The following is a 23,422-nucleotide window of genomic DNA, read 5'->3' on the forward strand; positions in this document are numbered from 1 at the left end:
CAATGGATTCGGGATATTAGTGCAGAATGATGGTTATAGTGCAAATAGGGTAAATGGAGGTGCAGATTAATAGTTCATATTAAAATAAAATGAATCCATGTATTGTTATTTTGCACTTAAAGCATACAATATAAAAAGACAATTTAGTAAAAAAAAAGTTAAATGATCATCAAATGTGCAATTTAAAAGAATACTTTATGTTGGAGCCATAATGTAGTTTTATTTTAGAGGGAAACACAAGGTGAATTTAGACATGCAGTTCTGACATTGAACACAGGGTGGCGCATTGACCTAAAAGTGCATATAGGTAAGTACCTGGTGATGAGAATCAGGTGTGTGGACGGGAAGCGAACAGCTTTTGACTGTGTCAACGAGTTGTCCTGTCGTGTGGTATCCTGTGGTGTTCTGTTACTAAGTAATTAAGATGCATTGATACACGATTGGACAATGCTGATTTAATGATATGTGTCAATGTGCAACGGAATAAATGGATCAACGGATCGAAAGAGATACAGCGCACTGGAAGGTGATTTGTTTGTGGCCTAGAACACGCGTCCGAACAAGTTCTCCCGTTCGCCCCCCAGTGGCTTTAAGATCAAATTAAAAGATCACAGCCATGATTTGAATACACTGATCCGAACTGCAAGAGTGTACCATTGGCATTGAAGAGCTGTGCATGAGGCAAATACGCACGAGCATACGACACATAACACATTTCAATGTCAGGAATACTTTATCATGAGCGCGCCTCGCCCGCTATTTTACACGTTTTTTGTGAATATGTGCGGCCATAATTGAATTTAGTTGACATTACTTGTATAGCGCTTTTCTAGTCTTTACGACCACTCCTCATTCACCCATTCATACGCTGATGGTAGGGGCTACCACGCCATCAGGACCAACTAACATTGATACACACGCCGTAGGCACAGCTCGGGAGCAATTTTGGGTTTAAGTGTCTTGCCCTTTGATTGAAGGACGACCCTGCTCTCCACTAAGCCACAGTCGCCCACCTAAACGTTTTAACGTCTTAGCGGTGGTTAAACCACTCTGTTGAGGTAGAGTGAGTGGATTCCTACGACACGTGAACGCAGCAGCGGACTGTGGTGAAGCTCTGGGCTCAGCCTTCCTCGCTGTCTGTATCGATGAAGTTGTTTCAAAGATGGCGGATTTCCTGCCGTCCCGCTCCGTTTTATCTGTATGTTTCCCTAACTGTCTCCTCACAAGCGGCGAAGCAGAACAGTTGCGGAAATCTAAAGAGATAGATAAATGTATTTATCGAGATAAGACGTATGTAAAAAGGTTAGTAAAGATCTTATTACTTGGGGCAGGCGAGAGCGGCAAGTCCACTTTCCTCAAGCAGATGCGCATTATCCACGGGCAGGACTTCGATCAGAAGGCCAAAGAAGACTTCAGAGCCACGATTTATAGTAATGTTATAAAAGGTAAGTCTACACTGAGAAGCCATTGTATTTCACGTGTTGAAGCGGGCTTGTTTTGACCTCTGTGTTGGTCTCGTGTCTAAGAGTGGGGAGAGTAAGGACAGTGGGAAGTTGGTAGCCATGCTAGCTGCAGCTGAGCCGACTGGAGGGACACTTCTCGGTGTTCGACAAAGCTAGTGTGGTTAGCTTGTTAAGCCACCAAGAAACGCCCATGTTATTTGTGTTGGTCCGCGCGGCGAGACGGTGGCGCGTGTAGTGGGGCTCATTGTTTGTGTTTATTCAGAGCTTCCCACATATCCATTTCTCCTTAGTTAATGTTCAAGTCACACACAACGTACACAATGGCTTGACATCGTCCGAGTGTTTTCCTCGTGGCTGCTGTTGTCACCATGGCACTAAACCATTGTGATCATGGTCTCTGGGAGCTTGTCTATCATTCAATAAGACGCTGTCTGACTGAACTACCTCCGGACTGAACACTGGACCTTTTCTCAAAGTGGACTCGTTGACAAATACAACCGCACCATCAATACGTCTGATATGAAATCTGCAGTAAAAGACATGCGTCATTTTACAATAATCTTTCTCAAGATATAACGTTTAAGCTTTAATTGTTTGCAGATTGTTGGGCGTACGTTGATGCCGACATTTTAAATATTACTATTTTTTGAACTCAGTCTGGTTTCTCTAAATGGTATGAAGAGTGTGACATGTTGTGACAGTTACGCTGCAGCACAGACAGACAGCTGTCTTCTAAACGTCCCAGACCCACTTCACTAAATGTGTCGCTTTGCTAGAACTCTACAGCAACACTTAACAGTCTTCTGCTAACTGGCTTCATTAATGAGCCAATGAAGTTTTGCATTGCTTTGAGCAGTAATGCAAAAGTTCCATTAATGGGGCAGTTGATATTTGTGTTTAACCTGAGTAATTGGGGAGGGAGAGCACATGCAGACACTTGTGAACCTAGTTTGTGAATCAGACCACTTAAAGTAGGATGTCCCCGATCTGTTGTCATGTTGCTGGAGAAATCTGGTGGTTGTGCAGCTTTTGCAACATTGTTGTGGCTGGTTAGTTTCTCCCAGTATCAAGCTGAATCCCAGAAATGACTGTTCACTGAGAGTATGTTGTTGTGTTGTTTGTCTTAAGACATTGACACGGAGAGTATGTTGTTGTGTTTGTCTTAAGACATTGACACTGAGAGTATGAGTGGCTTGTCTGTCACAGTCTCCCACGGCTCCCAGCAACACAGCAAACAACATTGCTTACCTTTTTATGTGTAAAGTTGTTCTCTTAGCCTCATAATTGTGTAAAAGTGGTTCAAATGTAGACTTGTGCACGGTTTCCTGTGGCCACTTGGCACTTAACGAGAGTATACTTCCCAGGAAAGCTTTTATTGTGAAAAGTTAGCTTCAGGAAGTGTTACGTTTGCTATGAAAACTAACAGGTAGTCGCTCATTTGTTTCTGTTTTTAGCTCATGATGCTTGAGGTCAACTTTTTAACTTGTATTTTTGGCAGGTGAGAGCTATTTTGAGTAGGGTCTTGCCCACTGGTTATGGTTAGAAACACAAGCAGGAAAAGTAGTTTTTACATTTTTATTAATAATATGACATTTATAATATAGTTTAGAATTGTTTTTCTAAACATTTGTTTGTGTTTAAAGCAGAGATGTCCCCGATTGATCAGCAGTTTTTCAGCTTGACGGATGTTTCACAGCAATAAAAAATAGTTATTAGATCATTATGACCGGTTTAACACTAGCTCTAAGCAGCTTATAATACGTCATTAAAACTACCAATGCTGAGATTTGTTTGAATTAAAGCAATTATTTAAATTAATATACAATCATTTACTTCCTAATTATTGACAATAACAAGGTAAAAGGATAATATTTGTTGAAATAATTTTTTGGGACAGTTCCAGGATGTGGTAAAAAAAATGTCAAACTGTCAATTATGGTTCTGGAAAATCAGAATCGTATAAGAAAATTGCAATTGGTGCATTTCTATGTAACAGTTTGTGTTTGCAGCTGATTTAGATGTCGTAACTGATGATTTGTGGCCTTAATACTTGAACATGACGACCTTTTGTTGCTTTTGACTTTATCTGTGAATCGTTTCAAATGTCAATATAGCTGATCGCACCGCACAGCTGCTGTCAATGACCTATATTTGAGTTGATTTTGTCTGACAGTCTACAGCAGCTCAACAGCTTGGTGATAACTGTCTGCGGGGAACTTGTTAGTGGCAGATTACTGATCAGATGGTATCTGATCAGGTTGGTACATAAATGTCTATATTTACATGGCACTTTCATATTCAACATGATTTATTTCTAGACGTGTACTTTGAGTCAGCTGCATGCTGGAAGTATGTTGGTGGGAACATATTGAGTCACCATAAAGAGTTTGATGCTCGAGTGGAAACAGTGTTCCCAATCACATGATTATCTCCAACATGGCTTAGAGACCACATGCTGTGCCACCCAAACAAAAGACGGAATGAACTCCGATCTTGTAGTTACTGTTCACACAGGGTGAAAATGGCGCCGCGACTCTTCAGCATCATCCTCTTCCAGCTGTTCTCATTTGACTCCACCTGGAAACAGCTGCTGGTCTGGTCTGACCATTTAAATGATCTTAACATAACATTATGGGTAGTCTAATGTTAGTTAGTGATGCAGCGATTGCAATTTTGTTGGTCAATTAGGATATTTTAAGTCTGACCTACCAATTCGGATTTTCTTTGTAAGAACTGTTATTGACAGCAAGGCTCTTGACGAACTATGTTTTACCAACGTCGCTAAAAATAAATGAAACTGTCCCGAAGTCAGTCTTAACTGTCAAAAATTCTAACTGTGTTCCTGTTACTTTGTTATTGGCAGCTATAGTGGTTATCTTTATAAAACTCAATTAAAATGATAAAAAAAAAAAATGCTTGTATTTTCATTTAGATATTTGCTTTGATAAAGAAAAATCTTGGCATTGGTCGTTCTAAATATATATTATAAGCTGCTTAGAGCTAGTGTTATAAGGTCATAATTCACTCTCTAATATCTTATATTGCTTTGAAATCGTCGTTTTAAACAACTGGATTCATTCAAGTTTCTCACCATTCTCTCATTTCACAAGATTACGTTTGAACAGGGCTGCACGGTGGTGTGATGCATATAGTGTATGTAAATTATTTAAAAAATAAAATATTATTGTCATAGTTACCTGGTCCAGATGGATTCATGCATGGTATAGCCTACAAAAGAAAGAAATTAGTATTGTACAAAATATTTTAGCCTTCCACGCATCAAATTAATGTGATTGATGGAACACAATGCTCATTTAGTTTTAAAAGTAGTGAGTGAATTTCCCAGTTCGATTTCTCCTGGAGAAAGTTGATTTCGTGACCGTGTTTCAATAACGTAAGTGTGTTTCTAATCGGCTTCTTAAATGTGAGTGTGTGAAGGTCAAAGACTTCAGACGGATACAGTAAATAGTAAATGGACTGGACTTGTTTCTCTCTTCTAGTCTTCAGACCACTCAAAGCTCTTTAACTCTACATGCCATCATTCACACACCGATGACAGGGCTGCCATGTTAGGTGATCAGAGCATTCCTCTGATTGAAGGGCGGTCCTGCTCTACCACTGTGACAGTAACACTGATAGGATCATTGCACTAGGTGTATCTATACCTTCATCACTACGTGCATCCTTGTGTTAAATTATTTCTCCAAAGTTTGAATCAAATACATATAGCAGCTAGTAGTATAATAAACACCTGACTGTTTGTAAAGTGTGTACGCTGTGTGCTCTCACCACAGAGCCTGGAGTGACGGCACACTACTCCTGTCATGGTTTTCGAACAGGGTCAGTAGAAGTGAACCATGACCTGATGCATGTGTATGTGGATTTACAGGATCCAGTGCATGAGGACTTAGTTAGTTATTCAATATCATGCATGACCTGATTTCTCTTGTCTGGTCATAGTCAACAATGCAGGATCATATGGCAAACAAAAGTTGGACCTGGCTCGAGTACAATCACAATGTGACATCACTTGGCAACCCACTGTGTTGGGTGATCAGATACATTCAAATAAACATTCGTGACAGAGCCCTTTGTAAAGTCAAAGGGATGTTGATTCAAATCATCAGTCGACAAGCATCCGGGTAGAATCCCGTCTTCATAGTCCAATGATTGCAATTGTATGAGCTGTGTCATTCCCAAATGAAAAGAAATGTATGTCTATGCACATGCAGCACAGAATCACCAGAGGTGATTGGGTCAATCAGAGCCAATCAGAGGGGATTTGCTCTGCGGAGTGTGTGAGTACCAATAAGCTTCTATTTGTGCTTCCATGATGTCAGAGGGGTTGTGGGGGGGGGGGGGGGGGGGGGCAGTTGCACGTAAAGTCCCTTTTGAATAGTGTGCGAACAGGGAAGTGGAAGGCTGGAAAGGCTTGCTCAGCTGCAGTCAGGGGGAAGTGACTGACGCGTGACGTGGTTCCACTGAGAAGGAAACGGTTGGTGTCATCTCAGGATAAAATCAGTCCAGGGAGTTTTGTTAACAGCAGGGGAGTCTCTCTGTGACGCACTCTTGACATACTACTGACACATGGGTTATTGTGTGGCAGCCCAGTTAAAAAAGGTTCATGCAGTCATTAAATGAAGCCCCTTTTGCCACCATGATAAGTGGGGGAAAATGGAAGCTTGTGTCATTAATGCCACGAATACAGAACTGTTGCAGGTAAATGCATACGTTGTAAAGTCTTCTACGTGTCCAATGATTTAGCGTGTGTGTGTGGCGTGTTAACTCTTCTGGCTTGTAGCTGTCAACCTCGGCTGAAATCACTCAACGTTTAGTCTTGTCATTCAAGATAACTATCTTGCAAAGTGAAAACATTGACAAACCCTTTCATCTGCGTCTTGATTTGGTTTAGTTTAGCTAACCACTCAATTTGAGTGGCTGTTCCTTTTCACGTAACAAGTCCCAGAATATCAATGCAGAGTGTCCGTGAACAGATATAAAGCAGTAGTGTGATCATGTGAGCGGAGCGTGTTAGAAGCATTTAACGGTGAAAGTCATGGTGAGCGGAGGAACTTGAGAAGCCCCGGCGTCATTTAAGTTGCGAGTTTGGGAGAATTTTGTCTTCCCTGTAACTTCTAATGACGGATAAGGGTGGAGGACAAAACCGTTACGGTATGTAGGCGTTAAAGAGAAAGACAATGGCCATACATCGGCATGTCCACACATATGAAGAGACACCATGCTGTCAGCTACGGGGGACACTCCGGTGTGGAAAACAAAGGATTTCAAAATCTGGTTAAAGTGCTTGAGCCACGCTACGAAATCCACTCACGCACCTTCGTCAGTAAGAAGATCGTTCCTCTATGAAGAGGAAAAGACTGACCGCTCACTTCATCACGGCGGAGTGGGAGATTCAGGGGGTACATCCCAAGTCTCTTAATTGCATCCCCGTTTCCCTCATTCGCGTCCTTTCCCTGCGTCTTAGTCCCTCCCACCAGGGATGCATGGAGAGACGCAAGGAAAACGAGGAGAGAGGAAACGAGGAAATGTGTTTTAAGAGACATGAGACGTCCTTTCCTCAGTTGCCTCACGTGAAGCGACGTCTGTTTCTGATGACGGAGGATCAGCTGATCACAGCTGATCACAGCTGGATCAGCTGTCAGTCGGCTTTAACAGCTGGAGAGACTTTTGATAAGTTTGTCTGTTCACATGATCACTGCACTTAATAATAATAATAGTAACTAATAATACTAATAACTAATAAAGACACAGTAATCATCACTAGCGGTGTGTTCTCTCTGTAGCCTGTTACCTCTTTAACAAACTGTGTTCTGTTTATGAGCGCAGGATACATTTCTACCAGCAGAGTGCGTCTGTACGTTTATTAACCTCATATATTAGGCTCAATGTTTCAGGTTAAACTTAAATGATCAAACTCATCAAACCCGACACTCAGGAACGATCAGCCTCATGTGACTGAATGAAATTCAGAAAGATGTTTGGTTTAAATATATGTTCATAGACTGAACAACAAAAGGACCACAGACGGTGAATCAGAAAACATATCAAATATAAACTAGTTTAATCTGTGATCTGTCTTCACTCTGGTATGAAACTCCAGTCAGTCCGATCAGCTGCAGCGTCCAATCACATAACTGATGAACAATGAGGGGGCGTGTCAGCCGTTAAAACACTTCCTGGAAGGCTGCTCTCGTGCGTCCTGTCCTCGCTCATGGCTCCTTGGAGATCTCTCCTCACTGCTCAATCCTCGCTCCTCCGAGCTAAATAAGAGCTTTGGGACGGCCGTCAATATGGCGGCGCAGAACAACTTTCGGTTCAATCGAGGAGCGAGGAAATGACGATTAAGAGACTTGGGATGTCCCCACAGTCCGGTGCTGTGGACACGCCCCCTCTGTGAGAGTCACAGGTGCTGACAGAAGCAGCAGAGTGGAAGCTAGTCAGGCCCAACAGTAACATCCCAGTCACCACAGAAAGGTCTACCCTCTCCCCACACAATGGAGATATTCTCATCTTTTTGAAAAAAAAGTTGTAGACCATTTCACAGTAATGGTAAACATTATTGTGTATTTGAGTGACATAACCTGACAGGAAGTAAACATTGACCCAAGGTGCTGCCGAGCAGTTCACTTCAGTTGAAACAGTGCAAGCTAGCTCACTGGCTGTTTCTCTCTTTCAGTATTGGTCAAAGGACGAGGGTTTAAACATACCTCATGTTGCACTTAAACTTAACAGAATTGAGTATTCTTGAATGTTTTATTTTTATTTATTTATTTCATTTTGTTTCAAATTGGACATCTTCAATATTTGTGTTTTTCTGTAAGACTGTAGTCCAAAGTTATTTGCTTTAAGTCTTCTTGAAGTTCTTTAATTAATAAATGGAAAGCAAAGTTATATTTGACTCCTCCCCCTTTCTTTGCTGATCCGAAAAATTATCCGAACCGTGAGGTTTGTGATCCGTTGCACCACTACTAAATTCTTTGCAGTGATGCATATACTGAAAAATAAGTGTGCTTGGGTCAGGATTTACAGGCCGACCGATACTGACACTTTGAAAGACACATTCATTTCAGTTTCTTCATCACTGTCATGGTAAAATCCAGTGTTTCCACTATCTGATACATTCATTCACTCACATGGGGCCACAGACTCAGACTTTCAAGTGCCACAGCAATATTATCCAACATTCAAACCGTCCCAATCACTTCCAGGCTGTGTGGTATGCTGATTTAGATTCCGGGGGGGAAGGGGGCACCCCTGTTTGTTAAAAAAAAAAGTCCGTATCCCTTTTCTCTGACTAAAGCTGCCCACACATGATCAGAGATGAACCGCTCTGCGTTGACTGTACCATTGTGTTGCTATGGGGAGAGCGCTACCTTTGGCGTGGCCGAGCGCTGCTCTTATTTCAACTTTGACCTTGGTGGTTGCTGACCTTCGAAGCACAACCAATGAGATAAGCTGAATGTGACGTAGCCAGAAGCAACACATGCATGCTCCTCTTATATAATGAGACACCATCGTTTCATGGCCAGGGGTCACCAGTCCATCACAGATCACACCCCTTCAGGAAACCTCCAGTGTCAGCGTTACCCGACCTGCAGTTTTCTGTTTGCTGCTGTTGATTTGTGTAGTTGAATTCAGTGTTTTTGATGAAAACAGTTCAGCACTCACTGATGTCAGACCAGAACTGTATGAAGAGGATGTGAACTGAGGCGCATAACAGAGCCCACTTCCTATTCTGCCTCTCTATTGTAACGCACAGTTGTTTTATGTTTGTGTGTGTGTGTGTGTGTGTGTGTGTGTGTGTGTGTGTGTGTGTGTGTGTGTGTGTGTGTGTGTGTGTGTGTGTGTGTGTGTGTGTGTGTGTGTGTGTGTGTGTGTGTGTGTAAATGACTGGGTGATGTGTCTGTGCAATTCTTACTGAAGTGAGGAAATTTGACATCATGTTAAAGGACGTGTGTATGCAGATGAGCGTGAGAAGCCCCCTCGGGGTATTTCCCTGGTGGGTGCTGCTCACTGGGCTTTCCTCAGAGACACAAGGGGCTCACTGAAGCCACAGTGTTGGTGTGAGCCTGTGTTGGGGTGAAGTGTGCTACAAATGACTGAACCTGATCTTAATTGTTAACTATGATTAGGGGCCAGTCTCAATACACTCTACACAACTAGCTCTGGCCATAGGGCTCTTGGCGGCGAACAATATATTTTGCTGCCTGTTGAAGAGTGACAGCAGTTGTTTTGGCTCTGCACCGGTATGGCAGTGTATGAAAAATGAATATCATACGGATGAACCGGTACACCGCCCAGCACTAATTGATCATAAGAACTGTTGTGTACTTCCTATTGATTGACTAAATGATTGTGTATCAGCACCATTCTCCATTAAGGCTAGATGAGGCAGTTGTCATTGCATCCTGACTCTGACGTGATATGTTGATGATATTCATATCAGTCCAGGTGTAGAGAGCCACTGATCAATCAGCCACCGGCCGCTGATTGATCAGTCTCATGTATCAGTTTTGCTGGTCATATTTACACACACACCTCATGATTCGGATCGTACCGCGTTTTTTGAGTCAAGGGTTGGATCATTTTTCGGATCAGCAAAGATTAGGGGGGTGGACAAATATAACTTTGCTTTCCATTTATTACTTAAAGAACTTCAAGAACACTTAAAGCAAAGAACTTTGGGTTATAGTCTTAAATGAAAACCACAATATTTAAGATATTTATTTTCAAAAAGATGAGAATATCTACATTGCCTGGGTAAAGGGTAGTGCCGGATGTGTCTGTGTGACACTCACAGAGGGGGCATGTCTGCAGCACATGGCTTTAAATCTCCCACTGAGCTGTCGGTCTTTTCCTCTTCATAGAGGAACGATCTTCATGCTGAAGTGGATGCGTGAGTGGATTTCGTAGCGTGGCTCCAGCACTTTAACTAGATTTTGAAATCCTTTGTTTTCCACACCGGAGAATGGCCTCATGTCTGCAGCAATAAAGACCCCAATAGATGCTGTAATAGCTTTAGTCCGGTCTGATTCTGCCACAAACGCTTTCTTAAACGTCGCCGTGATAAGTTGTTGTTGTGGCTTGGGCCCCGTCGCTGACAGACCGGGATGGTGGCGCTTCATATGTGTGGACATGCCGATGTATGGTCGTATATCTTTCTCGTTGAACAACGCCTACGTACCGTAAGGGTTTTTGTCCACCACCCTCATCCCTTCATTATTAGTAACAGGGAAGACAAACGTGACTTAAATGACGCCGGGTCTTCTCAAGCTCCTCCGCTCGTCATGACTTTCACCGTCAAATGCTTTATATCTGTTCACTGACACTCTGCATAGATATTTAGATTATTATAGATATTACCTGGAAAAAGTCGGTACAGCAACCCAAGATATGTAGACAGATTTAAAGCACTGATCCTTCAGCTGTCAACGCACACACACACACACACACACACACACACACACACACACACACACACACACACACACACACACACACACACACACACACACACGTCTGCAGACAGCTTGATTAACCCAGGTGTTGCCAACAGCCAAGGCTCACAGCCATTGTCAGAGCAGGCCTGTTTGAAGGGGTGAAGCACAGTTCACAGAGCAGTAATCCTCTCTGAGCGCTGCATTGCCTCAGTCAGAGAGAGAATGGCATCCGAGTGCAGGAGTTACTGTTCCCCTGGTTAACACACCCGTGAATCACTGGTCTACACTTGTTTTAGTCACAGTTGCCATTTGCCAGTGAACTAGGTGGGTTAAGCTCAAACTAATGCAGTGTACCCCAACAGTTCTGCCATGAACCCTACTTTCATGAAGGTTCTAATGTTGGTTTGAACAGTTTTTTTAGAGGTATACATTCAGCTGTATGATCATTGTGGAGGCTATAGTTTGAGCTACTTTTAAACTAAGAGGTGCTTGTTATATGTATTCTATAATTGAGAATTCTAACATTTTGAAGGAGCGCTTCTATTTGAACTACCGTAGATTTTCTAGCCTTTACGGCGCTCGTTCAGCGGTCCAGGAAACACACCGACCAATTACATGCGTATTAAGTCACATCACATGATGCTACTCAGCCAGTCAAATATGTGTATTGTGATAAGCATCGCGGCTTGAGTGAGATAAACACAGATGGGAGAGACTGGACGAGAGATCGAGTAGTCGTGGAATAATACGTGACTCAGAGAAGTTATTTCACATGACGTTCTCCAAAAAGAGAAATGTGGTGAGAGAGAGCAGAAGAATGGACAGACTCTTAAATGTTAATTCTTCCTATTTAGTTTAAAACCAGCATGTCTCACATGTTCAGAGACTGTGCCGATTATTAAAAGCGGTAATATGAAGCAACACTACGAGTCAAAGCATAAATCTTTTGAGCAAACGTACCCACTCACATCTAAATGAACCCACAAACCCACAGTTATGATTCTGATAATAGATATTCAGCCGGTGTTCACAACTTAATCTTCATGTGTGTAAGAGGTGTAATTTGAAATATACACCTTGAAAACTGCAACCCTATCTACGTCATGTTTTTTTAGAGGTGCACCTCTACATAATAATAATCCACCAGATACAATGCAATACTGTTTTCAGTGTTGCAGATGTAAACTAGGCAGACCTGCATTGGTTGGTGTTCCAGTGATGTATTCATGTTTTATATGTCAATATTTAGTCAGTAATTACCTGCTGTATGTTTGCCCTTGGCAGGAAACAGACGTTTCATGTGACATGAGCTGTCATATGACAACAGTGACTTTTGAAGCCTAAACATTGGTCCATGGGCCGGAGAAGATTGATCCTGCAGTAAGCTGCTTTAGCCTTTACTCTGTTTGGAAGCAGGTTTAGCTTCTGTTGGTGGTCCACATCCAAAATGTCAATAACCGCGTCTGTATGTAAGCTGGAAAAATGTTTTGCAGTTCTACTTTTTCTAAAAGGACCACATATATACGTATATGGTTCCTCTCCAAGGAAGCGTAGGCTGTAATGTGATCTGCAAAGAAACGATGATCCTGACTAGAATACCAGTCTGACATGTCTCCCTCCTGCTTCAGGTATTCGAGTGTTGGTGGATGCTCGAGAGAAGCTACACATCCCATGGGGCAACCAGTCCAACCAGCGGCACGGAGACACAATGATGGCGTTCGACACCCGGTCGGTGATGGCCCACGGCCACGGCATGGTGGAGCCCAAGGTTTTCCAGCACTACCTTCCGTCCATCCGGGCCCTGTGGGCTGACCAGGGCATCCAGCACGCCTACGACCGCCGCAGAGAGTTCCAGCTGGTGAGTTAGTGTTAACCAGCATCACATTATGAGCAATGTGCTTTAATGCTGTATACACATGTAAAGGGTTAAGGGCAGTGGTGGGGCCCATAGATTGTGGTTCTGGTGTTGTGTACTGATTAAGCCATGACCCATGTACCTCTGTGTTTTCTGTGGGTTGCTTGGTTTGACATCCACGATTGTTCCTTTTGCCTCTACTAGCATGTCCAGTGATTACTCGTGAGTAGGTCTAAGGGCTTCAGTGTACAGACGAGCATTGACGGCCTCAGATAAAGGCTCGGCCTCACAGTCGATGGTAGATCTGCAGCTGCTGAGCGCACACAGACGCACACAGACGAGCTATGAAGGGCTGCTTCTCTCTCTCCTCCCCACGCCCTTCCTTCCTCCAGCTCTCCACCAGTGTAGACTGTGCTCTAACAGAGTCTTGCTCTCAGGGGCGTGATCTTCAACTGTCCTGCAGTGACACTAGCTTGCCAAGCTTCTGCATGGAGCCGCTGAGCTCCAAAGAGCAGTTAGCTCGCTGTGCGTTGCTCTTTGTAATGTTACTGTGGTTATACAGGTATTATCATTCTGGGATGCCCTATACATGCCACTTCACTACCGATACGTTTTGTTTCCCCTCAAATAAAACAAGTGGTATTATGGTCTGTAGAAAGAATGCATGTGACCAAAGTCACTATGCTTTCTTCCCCAACAGGCAAACACTTGTCAGCATCTGCCAGCATGCACTCACATTATATTTGCCAATACCAATAAATTCATACTGTTATGATATTAAATCAATGTGGCATATTTAATGTGAAGACAATGCATCTAATTAAGACGTTGCTCATATTGCTATGTATTTATGTCAGGGCAATGTACAGCAGCAGCAAGCATGGCTGAAAACAAATGTAACGCTGTAGGCTTCTCTGGAGGAATTGGCTCCAAATATGGGCGCAACATTTCATTTATTCCATGTTTTCATTTGATAAATTCAACATCAATTTGAGATTTGCAGTTTCATATTTCCGATATTTTGCTGGTCACATTTACACATGCAGGATAGTTTTACAATCGTGATCAATCAAGATTCTTGACTGATATTCGATCAGCACTGCCTAGTTTTACACTTTGATCATAAATCCCCAGCAGGGAGGCTCCTCGGCTCCGATTGGTTGTTTTTCTTTCAAATGCCATGAAGAGCACTGAGAGGAGGCTCAGGAACCTCATTATCTGTCTCATGTACTACTTTCAGGATAAAGTGACAGTTTGAGCAAACATGACAATGTTATTGTAATTATATCTTAAATATCATCATATAGCTAGTTCCAACCCCTGAACATAGAACTACCTGTGTTAGCGTGAAACATGTGCTGGTTCCAGCTTCTGTGAAAATGTTCTCAGGTTTTCTTGATCCTCTGTAATGAATTTATTTGGTTTATTTGAAGATGTCACATGAGCTCAGCTGGGAACGTGAATGAGATGGGAATGTTTCATTGTTTGTCAAACTAATTAATAATTAAGACAGAATTAGTTTTGGCCTCCTGTACAGACTAGTATAATATGTGTTGATGTGTGATGAGGCAGCTGTTTATTGTAACATTTGTTATTGTGATGGACTGGTGGCTGCATGTACAGTATATACATCACAGCTCTAAACACAAAGTCACTAAAACCTCTCTCTCTCTCTCTGCCTGTGTCTCTCTCTCTCTGCCTGTGTCTCTCTGTCTCTGTCTCTTTGTCTCTCTCTCTTTGTCTCTCAGGGTGAGTCAGTCAAGTATTTCCTGGACAATTTGGAGAAGCTTGGACACTCGGTAAGTCCCGCCCACACTGCAGAGGCTCCACTAATCACAGACACCAGTAGTGGTGCAACGGACCATGAACCTCACGGTTCGGATCGTATCACAGATCAGATCAGCACAAAATAATAACAGAGAGCAAATAGAACTTTTAGATCCCTGATCAGGTTTCGTTAGCCGCTGATACTAATTATTGATCATTGAGGATCCATATTAACAGATATACAGCTGGTCTCCAAGGATCCATGAATGGAAGCTTCTTTCGTTGACCATCATTGGTGCTGCCACGGTTACCAGCTCTCTTGGTGTAAACACTGATTGACTTTGTTTCACACGGTGATGGTTACCGTTACACTGTGTCACTAATCTGTGAGGACCCAGCAGGCCGATGGAGCAGTGCTCACTGTTCCTCCATGTAGCTCCATTTCTGCAGTATCATGTATTAACCCTGACAAAGTCATGGAAGTGGAAAATGTCCAGGCCTGGAAAAGTTTTGGAAAAAGAACAGTTAGGACAGTAAACGTTACTTCAAGCTTTTCTTATTTCTCATGAACACACAGATGTTTCAGAGAATGTGAGTTCATCTGTAATAAGTCCAAACTAATGCGCTACAACGGATCCTTTCCCCTCAGCTACAAAGGCACTCAGCTACAGGCCTGAAAGCCTCCTCAGATATAGAGTCCCTCTTGTTATAAATATAATAATAATAATACATATCACTGAGCTGTACTAGTACCCTAGTAAAGCTGCTGACTTTGCTGTGTGCTAACATGAATACTGCATGAGAGGTTTTCCCCAGACCTTTAAACCATATGCGTTATTTATTAGTGTGTTTGTGAGTGGACATGCCAGCGATGAGTCATCACCTCTGGAATGTCATGAATTAGGATCTGATGTAACCAGAGCGCGTGCACACACACACACACACACACACACACACACACACACACACACACACACACACACACACACACTCACATCATGATTCGGAATAGAGAAGCATCATATTTGCTCCTGAGTAGTTAAAGGTGCCCCACCCCCACCCCATCACACACACTCTTCCTGAAGCTCCTCATTTGTTTATGCGCTGTGGTATTTCAGGAATGCAGTGTTAAACAGAGAAGTCCCCAAAGCACCACTGGTTTTTATCTGGATCACAAAGATCTCTGTTTCCCTCCATAACGCTCATGTTAGCGTGCGTCAGAGAAGTTGGAGATTATTTTATAGGTAATATGCTTAATATCCTAATTTTTACATCTTGTCAAATCTGAAGACCTTATAGTGTACCTCCCCAGCTCAAAGGGAAAAGGTGCCTCCTTCTATGTGGATGTCCAATCAGTGCTGATGGTACATTTACATTCCCCAGTGCTGCTATATGGACAGAGAGAGATCTCTCCTGCTGCGGAGCCGTGCCTACATGTACCAGAATGCATTGCACACGAGGGGCGAGTTCGCTATGTCTGATTTAAAAAAAAAAAAAACACCCTATATTGTTATTATTAATAACACCTAAACGGAAAAATACAACCGTACAGTGTCTGACAAAACACAGAAAACTGTTCAATGGAAACGATCTGCTGTCATGTTTTGGGATGCCATGGTCACTGCTGGAAATGTAACACACGGGTTGAGAATGGCGTTGTGCCCCAAAGCTGAAGTAGCACTGTGTAGTCGCATCACTGGATGCAGGAAGACACAGAGAGCATCGCAAGAACTTCAATCGTTGGTCACACTATATTCCTAGCTCTGATCGATGGGGTTTCCTCTTTAAAACACTGTTAATTGGGCATGTTTTTATAAGATGATAATCAATCTGATAATGTGCTTGCAGGACTACCTCCCTAGCCAACAGGACATCCTCCTGGCCAGAAAGCCCACTAAAGGCATCCACGAGTACAACTTTGAGATTAAGAACGTGCCCTTCAAGATGGTGGACGTAGGCGGTCAGCGCTCGGAAAGGCGGCGCTGGTTCGAATGCTTTGACTCCGTCACTTCTATCCTCTTCCTCGTCTCCTCCTCTGAATATGACCAGGTGAGTGTGCTGAGGCATCAGGAGTGCCCTTTCCACTGCAGGGATTTGAAGGATTGGTTCAGGTGCCACTGTGACGATCTGCTTTAACCCCAGCACACATGTCTGCACTCTTAACACCTCCAGGTGCTGATGGAGGACCGGCAGACCAACCGGCTGAGCGAGTCCCTCAATATCTTTGAGACCATCGTCAACAACCGGGTGTTCAGCAACGTCTCCATCATCCTGTTCCTGAACAAGACGGACCTGCTGGAGGAGAAGGTGAAGCAGGTCTCCATCAAAGACTACTTCCCCGAGTTCTTGGGCGACCCCTCGAGCCTGGCAGACGTCCAGCGCTTCCTGGTGGAATGCTTTCGCAAAAAGCGCCGAGAACAGCAACAGAAGCCGCTGTACCACCACTTCACCACGGCCATCAACACCGAGAACATCCGGCTGGTGTTCCGCGACGTCAAGGACACCATCCTGCACGACAACCTCAAACAGCTGATGCTGCAGTGAGGGAACTGACCAGGGGGAGGGGGATGGGTGGAGGAAGTCCCTCTACCCATTAATCCTCCCTGCTTGACTTTGACCGGTTCCTCACTTTGAACTTTGACTGTGTATTAAAGCCACTACTACTACCGCCACCCCTCCCCCCACGCCTGCTCTCTGCCTTATTGAACTTGCTCATTATGACTTCTAACAGTGGCTGTGGCTCTGAGCCCCACCCACCCTCTTGACCCTTCAAACCACTGTAAATGACCCCTAAGCCCATCCTTCATGTCCTCACCATGTGTTGCTCTAATCCACATACTTCTCTCTACGCTGCTCTGACCACTGTTGCTAAGGAAGCAGAGGGGGAGGAGCTTGTTTTAAATGAGTGTGAAGCCGTCATCAGCGACCCGTTGACCGCTGTTGCCTTTTCTTTCAGAACTTCTTTGTTGTTTCTCTGGTTTAACATCTGTTCTCCACTGGCGCTTGGTGATGACATCACTGTGGGGGTATCCTCTGAGAGCAGTGGAACTAACACACACAGAAAGAGAGAGATCGGAATTCCTGTTCCAAAGTCCACTTAATTCTAGTTTTCTAATCACTTTGTTTCTTTTTCTAATATATGAATATACTGTATGTACCTATGCATTTTTCTTTAACTTATATTTTATAGGGGTTTACACTTTGTGGGTTTGCTGATGGACTCTGTTACATTGAACTGGATACGTAGACCACTTGTAAAATGAACCGCCATGCGTGCTGGGTTAACCGTGACACGTTGTATTCTTCTGTTCCTCAGGACACATTGTGAACCCACTTCTCAGCCAGAACTCTCCCGCCTCTGACTTAGTCACATGACAGATTTCATGGTGTCTTTTCTCTGTCCGTCTGCAGAGAAAGACTCTTTGTGTCTCAAAAGTAGAAGTCCTGCCATCTTCAACCAGGACCATATTTCACCATCAGGGTCTGCGCAAACAAACCACGTGACCTCATTACAGCCTGGTGTTGACATGTGATCTGTGCCTAGATTCCTTATCTGGATAATAACATCTACACTTGGTATTAATACCACCTGTTGCTATCTCACTTCTGCCGACGTCACCGTTGGATCTCAATATGCAAACCAGACCTGCAAACAGGTCAAAGCAGCGATGCGACATAATCCAGATAGTTACCACAGGTCAATATCAAGGGTGCATTGGGTCCATGATGGACTTCTATTATTCCTGTTTTTATCTTATTTTATTTTGTATCTTTTTATTCTTTTATCAAAAATCAAGCCCCCAAAACAGCAGAAAGACGTCCATGAAAGGTTCCCAGTGTTAGCGGCTAACTGCAGCAGCAGTGTGTCAGCAGTGCAAACGGTCAACAGACACCACGGACATGTCCGCTGTGCAGTAGTGCAGAGCTGCACGCTGAGGTAGGCAAGACCCTGAATCCATCATTGCCAAAAAATAGCAGATGTGCCAGAGTGACTGTTGAGGTGATGTGTACAAACAAAAAGCTGTCTGTAGTTTGAACCTGTCCTTCAGTGTAGCCGTCATGTAGCTTTAGTGTAGGAACTATTGTTGCAGTCGTACACAGAGAACTCTTCACGTAGTCTCAGTAGAAGATCAGGTTGTGGAATCCCTCATCTACGCCTGTAGGGTTCTTCTCTTTATGAGAGACGGGAAAGAAGGGAATGTTCTTCTTTTCTCTCCTCCGTCAGTGTGTCTTCCTGTTGTTTCTCGGGTCATCTTTATTTCTAATAGGTACCTGTTACTGCCGTCTGTCATGCATCCTAAGCTCCAAACTAAAGGGACATAGCCAGCCTGTGTGTCACTGGAGGAACCGGAGCAGGTGATGTCTGCTGGCCCATCTCACTTTAGTATCAGTATCCAACCTCACGCTCATTCCAGCTGATGTAACCTCCCACACACATTAGTGTGTGTGACTATTGAGTGTTGTTTTATTGGGCCCCAGCAGATAACTGGCTCCACTGGTTCATGCTATCACATGATAAACACACGTTTCAAAGGTAGCGGCCTCTTTATTGAGGCGTTACAACTCCCAGACTTCAAACCAGATTTACAGAAAGCGTTTTATTGTTTTCATTGTTAACTAAAAGGGCAACATACATCAGCATATTGCATTATTTTTGTACTCCTGTCTCTATAGTTGTGTTGTAATTGCTACTGGCAGCTAATCACTATAGTGACTGAACTCCCCCCCCCCCCCTGTCTACACTGGATGTTTCAGCCTACCTTTTTGGTCTTCTGTCTCCATTTTCATGAGAACAGCTGTCTAACAGCTGAAGTTATCAGTGAAAACTCTAAACTATCTGGTGACCATCAGCAGCCTCACATGTACGTCCGGTTCTATGGATCCTGGATGGTATGTAATACCTGGATCTCCAATGAAGTGACTACTTGTGATTTATAAACTCAGTAGTGTTAGCAACTCTTGTTTTAAAGAACCCGACCAGTATAGTTGTATGTTTTTAACTCCTTAACTACAAATCATTTCTACTTGATGTGTTCAGATAGAAAACTAGGTTTTTAGGAATGTTGTTTCAGACATGCATTGGTTCCCATCCAGCTGTGTATACTATGACATGAATAAGTGATGTAATCTGTCACGGTTGGCTTGAAGAGTCTCCGATGCATGGCCTTGCAGTATTTGCACTACAACTTGCTGATCACTTTATTTTCTGCAGCTCATCAGGTAGAAGTCAAAGAACCAAAATGCGTCCGCTGCTGTTCTGTTCCTTCATGAGAGCCTCGGTCCAGGACGAGCTGCCTCTTTGGGTCACTACTTCTGTTCACTCAGCTTCTTACTTTCTTCTTGATTTGCGGGATGAATGAGTTTGAGACTGAGCTCTGATATTTGTTCAAAAATTAGATTTAGATTTGAATTAGTGATTGCTTTCATGGGTGGCGTTGAAGGGTGATGGACCTCATTTCTGTCCCCAAGCTGCATCAGTGTAGTCCTTCCTGTCACTCAACGTGTGTGTTAGCATGAAGCAGTGAAGTGGCTAACAGTGTGTGTTCCCAACTCTTAAAAGGAAGTCGACCAACGAGACGGACAAAAGGTGTGCGTGTGTGCGTCCTAAAGCCCAGCAGAGGCCTCGTCTGGATCCAGGCTGTTGTCATGTGATGACTTCAGGCCAGAAGAAAGCCTGTTGTTGCTCAAACAGACACCGTGAAGTCAGAGAGCAGCCCTGTTCCATGACGTGGCCTCTGTCTACTTGGTTTGGGTTGTTGGAGCCCACAGGAGCATGGACAGACACGACCCACTGCCTCAGCCCTTTAATGGAGCCGCTGTGATGTCACGTTTCACCATCATTTCAGCGCAGGGCTCCACAGTCTGTCAGGCTCTCACAGTAGAGTTGTATCCTGCTAGCAGGGAGGAGGCTCAGTGACGAATACAGAAGAAATCACTTCTCACATTTATCAGAGTTCTCAAGAGAAAGTCTGCATTAGTTCATTTTAGACCTTGTGGAACCGTATCTGCATCCTAATGTGAGCTCAAAGGTCCACAGTCTTCTGCTAGTGGAGCGAGCTCAGGGTGTCCTTGAGGTGTGATGCTGAAGACGGAGACCACCTGCTAACGTGGGACCCAGCTCACACCTGAGCCAGCTCTATTTTCTGAGGAGGAGATGCACGTGAAAGAAAATTCCTTGTATGAGAAACCCTCCTGGGAAATGAACCGGATTCCCATTCTGAAAGCTACAAGTGGCTCGAAAGGTTTGAGTGTAGATTGAAATGTCTAAAGAAAAGGTCAGAACCTCAGACTGTCAGTAGGCTTTTAACCAACAGGCTTGTACAACATGTCAAAGCAAACGTGCTCTAATACAGAGTCGGGGTGAAAGCCTCATCACACCTTCTCCTCCAGCTCTCTCCAAGAACTCTGTTCTGTGTCTTTGCGGTCTCAACACTATGAACTGTAGAAACTAAGTGAGCGTGATAACTTGCACCTCCACACGCCCGACCAATTACACGTTAAGTGGCTGAAGTGTGATTGTTTTAGTCAGAAGGCGTTGGATGTGTTCTCTGTACTGGTGCTGATCTGATGAGCTCTTGTGGTCCAGCTTTGATGGGGGGCACTTATGGTTTAGTATCAGTCAGTGCAGTCACATGATTTGTCCCCAGATCCCCCAGAGCTGGATCTTGGCATCCTGCCCAGGGACCTGGTGGTGATCTGGGAACAGAGAGGACCTGGTTTGATTATTGCTCCCAGAGCTGCATGTGTTTCAGAATGCCCTCTGACTAACTGATGTCGTTTTTCTGCTCTTTTCTTACGTGTTTGGTTGTGAACCGCTGTGAGAGGACACCAGTGTCACCTTCCATAGTCCAAGCTATGCAACAGCTATGCACAGCCATGACTTGGTATCATTGGTTAAATAATCCTGATTCTCTTAATGCCAGTGTCTTATAGAACTCTAAGTGTCAGGAGAAACATCTGCCAAATGTACTGATGTTTAGTGCCTCTACTGTCCGATCACCTTCACAGCTTTTCTACTGCTCTAGTTCTTTTCATGATGCCCTCACATCAAGTCCTTCAGATGAAACCTCTCTCCCACTTCAGATAGACCAGCTTTCAATGTACAGTCTAACTTATGCTGTCTTACTCTTCTACTCTCTTAAACAAATCAAACCTAAATAAACTGTTTCTAAAAAACATCTGTCTCTGTCCGTCTTATTGAATTTCTGCTTGTTGAGAAATACGCAGCTACTTAGATCAGTAAAACTTGATGAGTGGAGGGGTCTCCGGTGTGCAGGTATACGTACACAACAGCAGAGAAAAGATGTGTTGCAATGATTTGAGTGATGTAGACACTAGCCAGAGAAATACTTTTGTAACGATGAGCTTTACTTTTTTACTTTTTATTTGTTTTTTACTCCAACATCACTCGAGCAGGGGCCGTCACAAGCATTAACAATGTGATGTAACACAGAGAAAAGCAAGGAGCCATCGACTTCACCGCTCCATAGCAGCAGCTCCTTTAATGGCCTTGAATGTTCCTCTTAGCGTTATAACAGAGGAACACTACGTGATGGAAGGCAGACGTCTATTGATTGATAGAGTGTGTGGGGTGTCCTGCTTGCGGTTGGCTGCAGTTAAGCCACCATTTTTTTTCTGTTATTGGATCAATTAAGAGATGAATCATCGTTCAGCAATCCAATGTTTGGGAGACACGGTGTCTGAACCCCAAAGATATCAGATACCATGTCAATACCTCCACCAGGGTTTCACTGATGTTCACTGAAGAAAGCCTGTTGTTGCTCAAACAGACACCGTGAAGTCAGAGAGCAGCCCTGTTCCATGACGTGGCCTCTGTCTACTTGGTTTGGGTTGTTGGAGCCCACAGGAGCATGGACAGACACGACCCACTGCCTCAGCCCTTTAATGGAGCCGCTGTGATGTCACGTTTCACCATCATTTGTCTGAACCCCAAAGATGTCAGATACCATGTCAATACCTCCACCAGGGTTTCACTGAATTTCACTCCAACAAGCAAAAAGTCTTTTGGTTCTTCCACTGACAGCATAGTTGATGGATGATATCTGTATCATTAGTGATTATGAGTTTATGATGTTCCATGTTCTCTGTCATTTTTCAGATCTGCTCTACAGTGTCATACATCCCATTCATTTCTGTTTTTATGGAAGTAAAGCTGCTTCCACCAGTTAAGCTCTGTAATTGAATCTTAATGAGGTATGAAGCCAACGTTTGCCCTCCTGATGAGCAGGGTCAAGAGCGCTTCCAATGTCTTTGATTATGGTATGTGATTACCTTCTGTTGCCAAAAGTTAAAGACTCCCCTCTCCTCTTTTGGATTCACATGTTCTACTATCACACGAGGTGAAAGTTCACGAGTCGACATACTTTGAGCCAAATTATCCCTTTTGGTGATTGTTTGAGGTGCTGGTTATTATTCAGACATCATGGTGTGTGTTCACAGAGAGACGGCCACAGACAGCCAGCAGAGGATGCTGTTTCTACTTTAAATAGCTTTGTGTGAACAGCTGGAGAGCTTGAAAGGCTACTCCAGTGATTTAGTATTACATCCTTAAAGGTATGGAGACTTAAGCAAGACTTTTAAAATGGCAAAGATATCCTGACTTTAATCCCTCCACATAAACTTCAAAAACGCAGAATCCTGCATTTCCCACCATGCAATGTAAGTTTCTTTCATCACAACTTCTCTACATGTTGAATGCCCAACTCCATAAAAAAAACCATACCAAATATAGTTTGAGCTCCACTGAACAGAAGATAAATAGTTCAATAACTACAGTTATTGAACTACTGGAAGCAGAACATCTGATTTAATTGTTGAAATGCAGAGTGTGACCGTTCCTATATGCTCCACTTACT

At 43.6% G+C, this 23,422-nt stretch overlaps 1 protein-coding gene across 1 annotated transcript; it reads left to right on the plus strand.

The window, feature by feature from the left end:
- The first annotated feature begins 1,147 nt into the window (after positions 1 to 1,147).
- Positions 1,148 to 21,693, plus strand: gna13b (guanine nucleotide binding protein (G protein), alpha 13b). The gene is made up of 5 exons (XM_079177633.1): positions 1,148 to 1,445; positions 12,553 to 12,782; positions 14,528 to 14,578; positions 16,395 to 16,595; positions 16,719 to 21,693. The coding sequence occupies exons 1-5, from the start codon at positions 1,163 to 1,165 to the stop codon at positions 17,088 to 17,090; spliced, it is 1,137 nt and encodes a 378-aa protein (XP_079033759.1). The 5' UTR covers positions 1,148 to 1,162; the 3' UTR covers positions 17,091 to 21,693.
- Positions 21,694 to 23,422: the final 1,729 nt, after the last annotated feature.

The sequence above is a fragment of the Pholis gunnellus genome (genome assembly GCF_910591455.1).
Source record: "Pholis gunnellus genome assembly, chromosome: 17".
Classification (NCBI taxonomy): domain Eukaryota; kingdom Metazoa; phylum Chordata; class Actinopteri; order Perciformes; family Pholidae; genus Pholis; species Pholis gunnellus.

Excerpts from the sequence above, each read along its gene's own strand:
- gna13b (XM_079177633.1), top strand. The coding sequence starts at position 1,163 with ATGGCGGATTTCCTGCCGTCCCGCTCCGTTTTATCTGTATGTTTCCCT. Across the intron at positions 1,446-12,552 it reads TTATAGTAATGTTATAAAAG|GTATTCGAGTGTTGGTGGAT; the intron begins GTAAGTCTACAC and ends CTCCTGCTTCAG. Across the intron at positions 14,579-16,394 it reads TGGAGAAGCTTGGACACTCG|GACTACCTCCCTAGCCAACA; the intron begins GTAAGTCCCGCC and ends ATGTGCTTGCAG.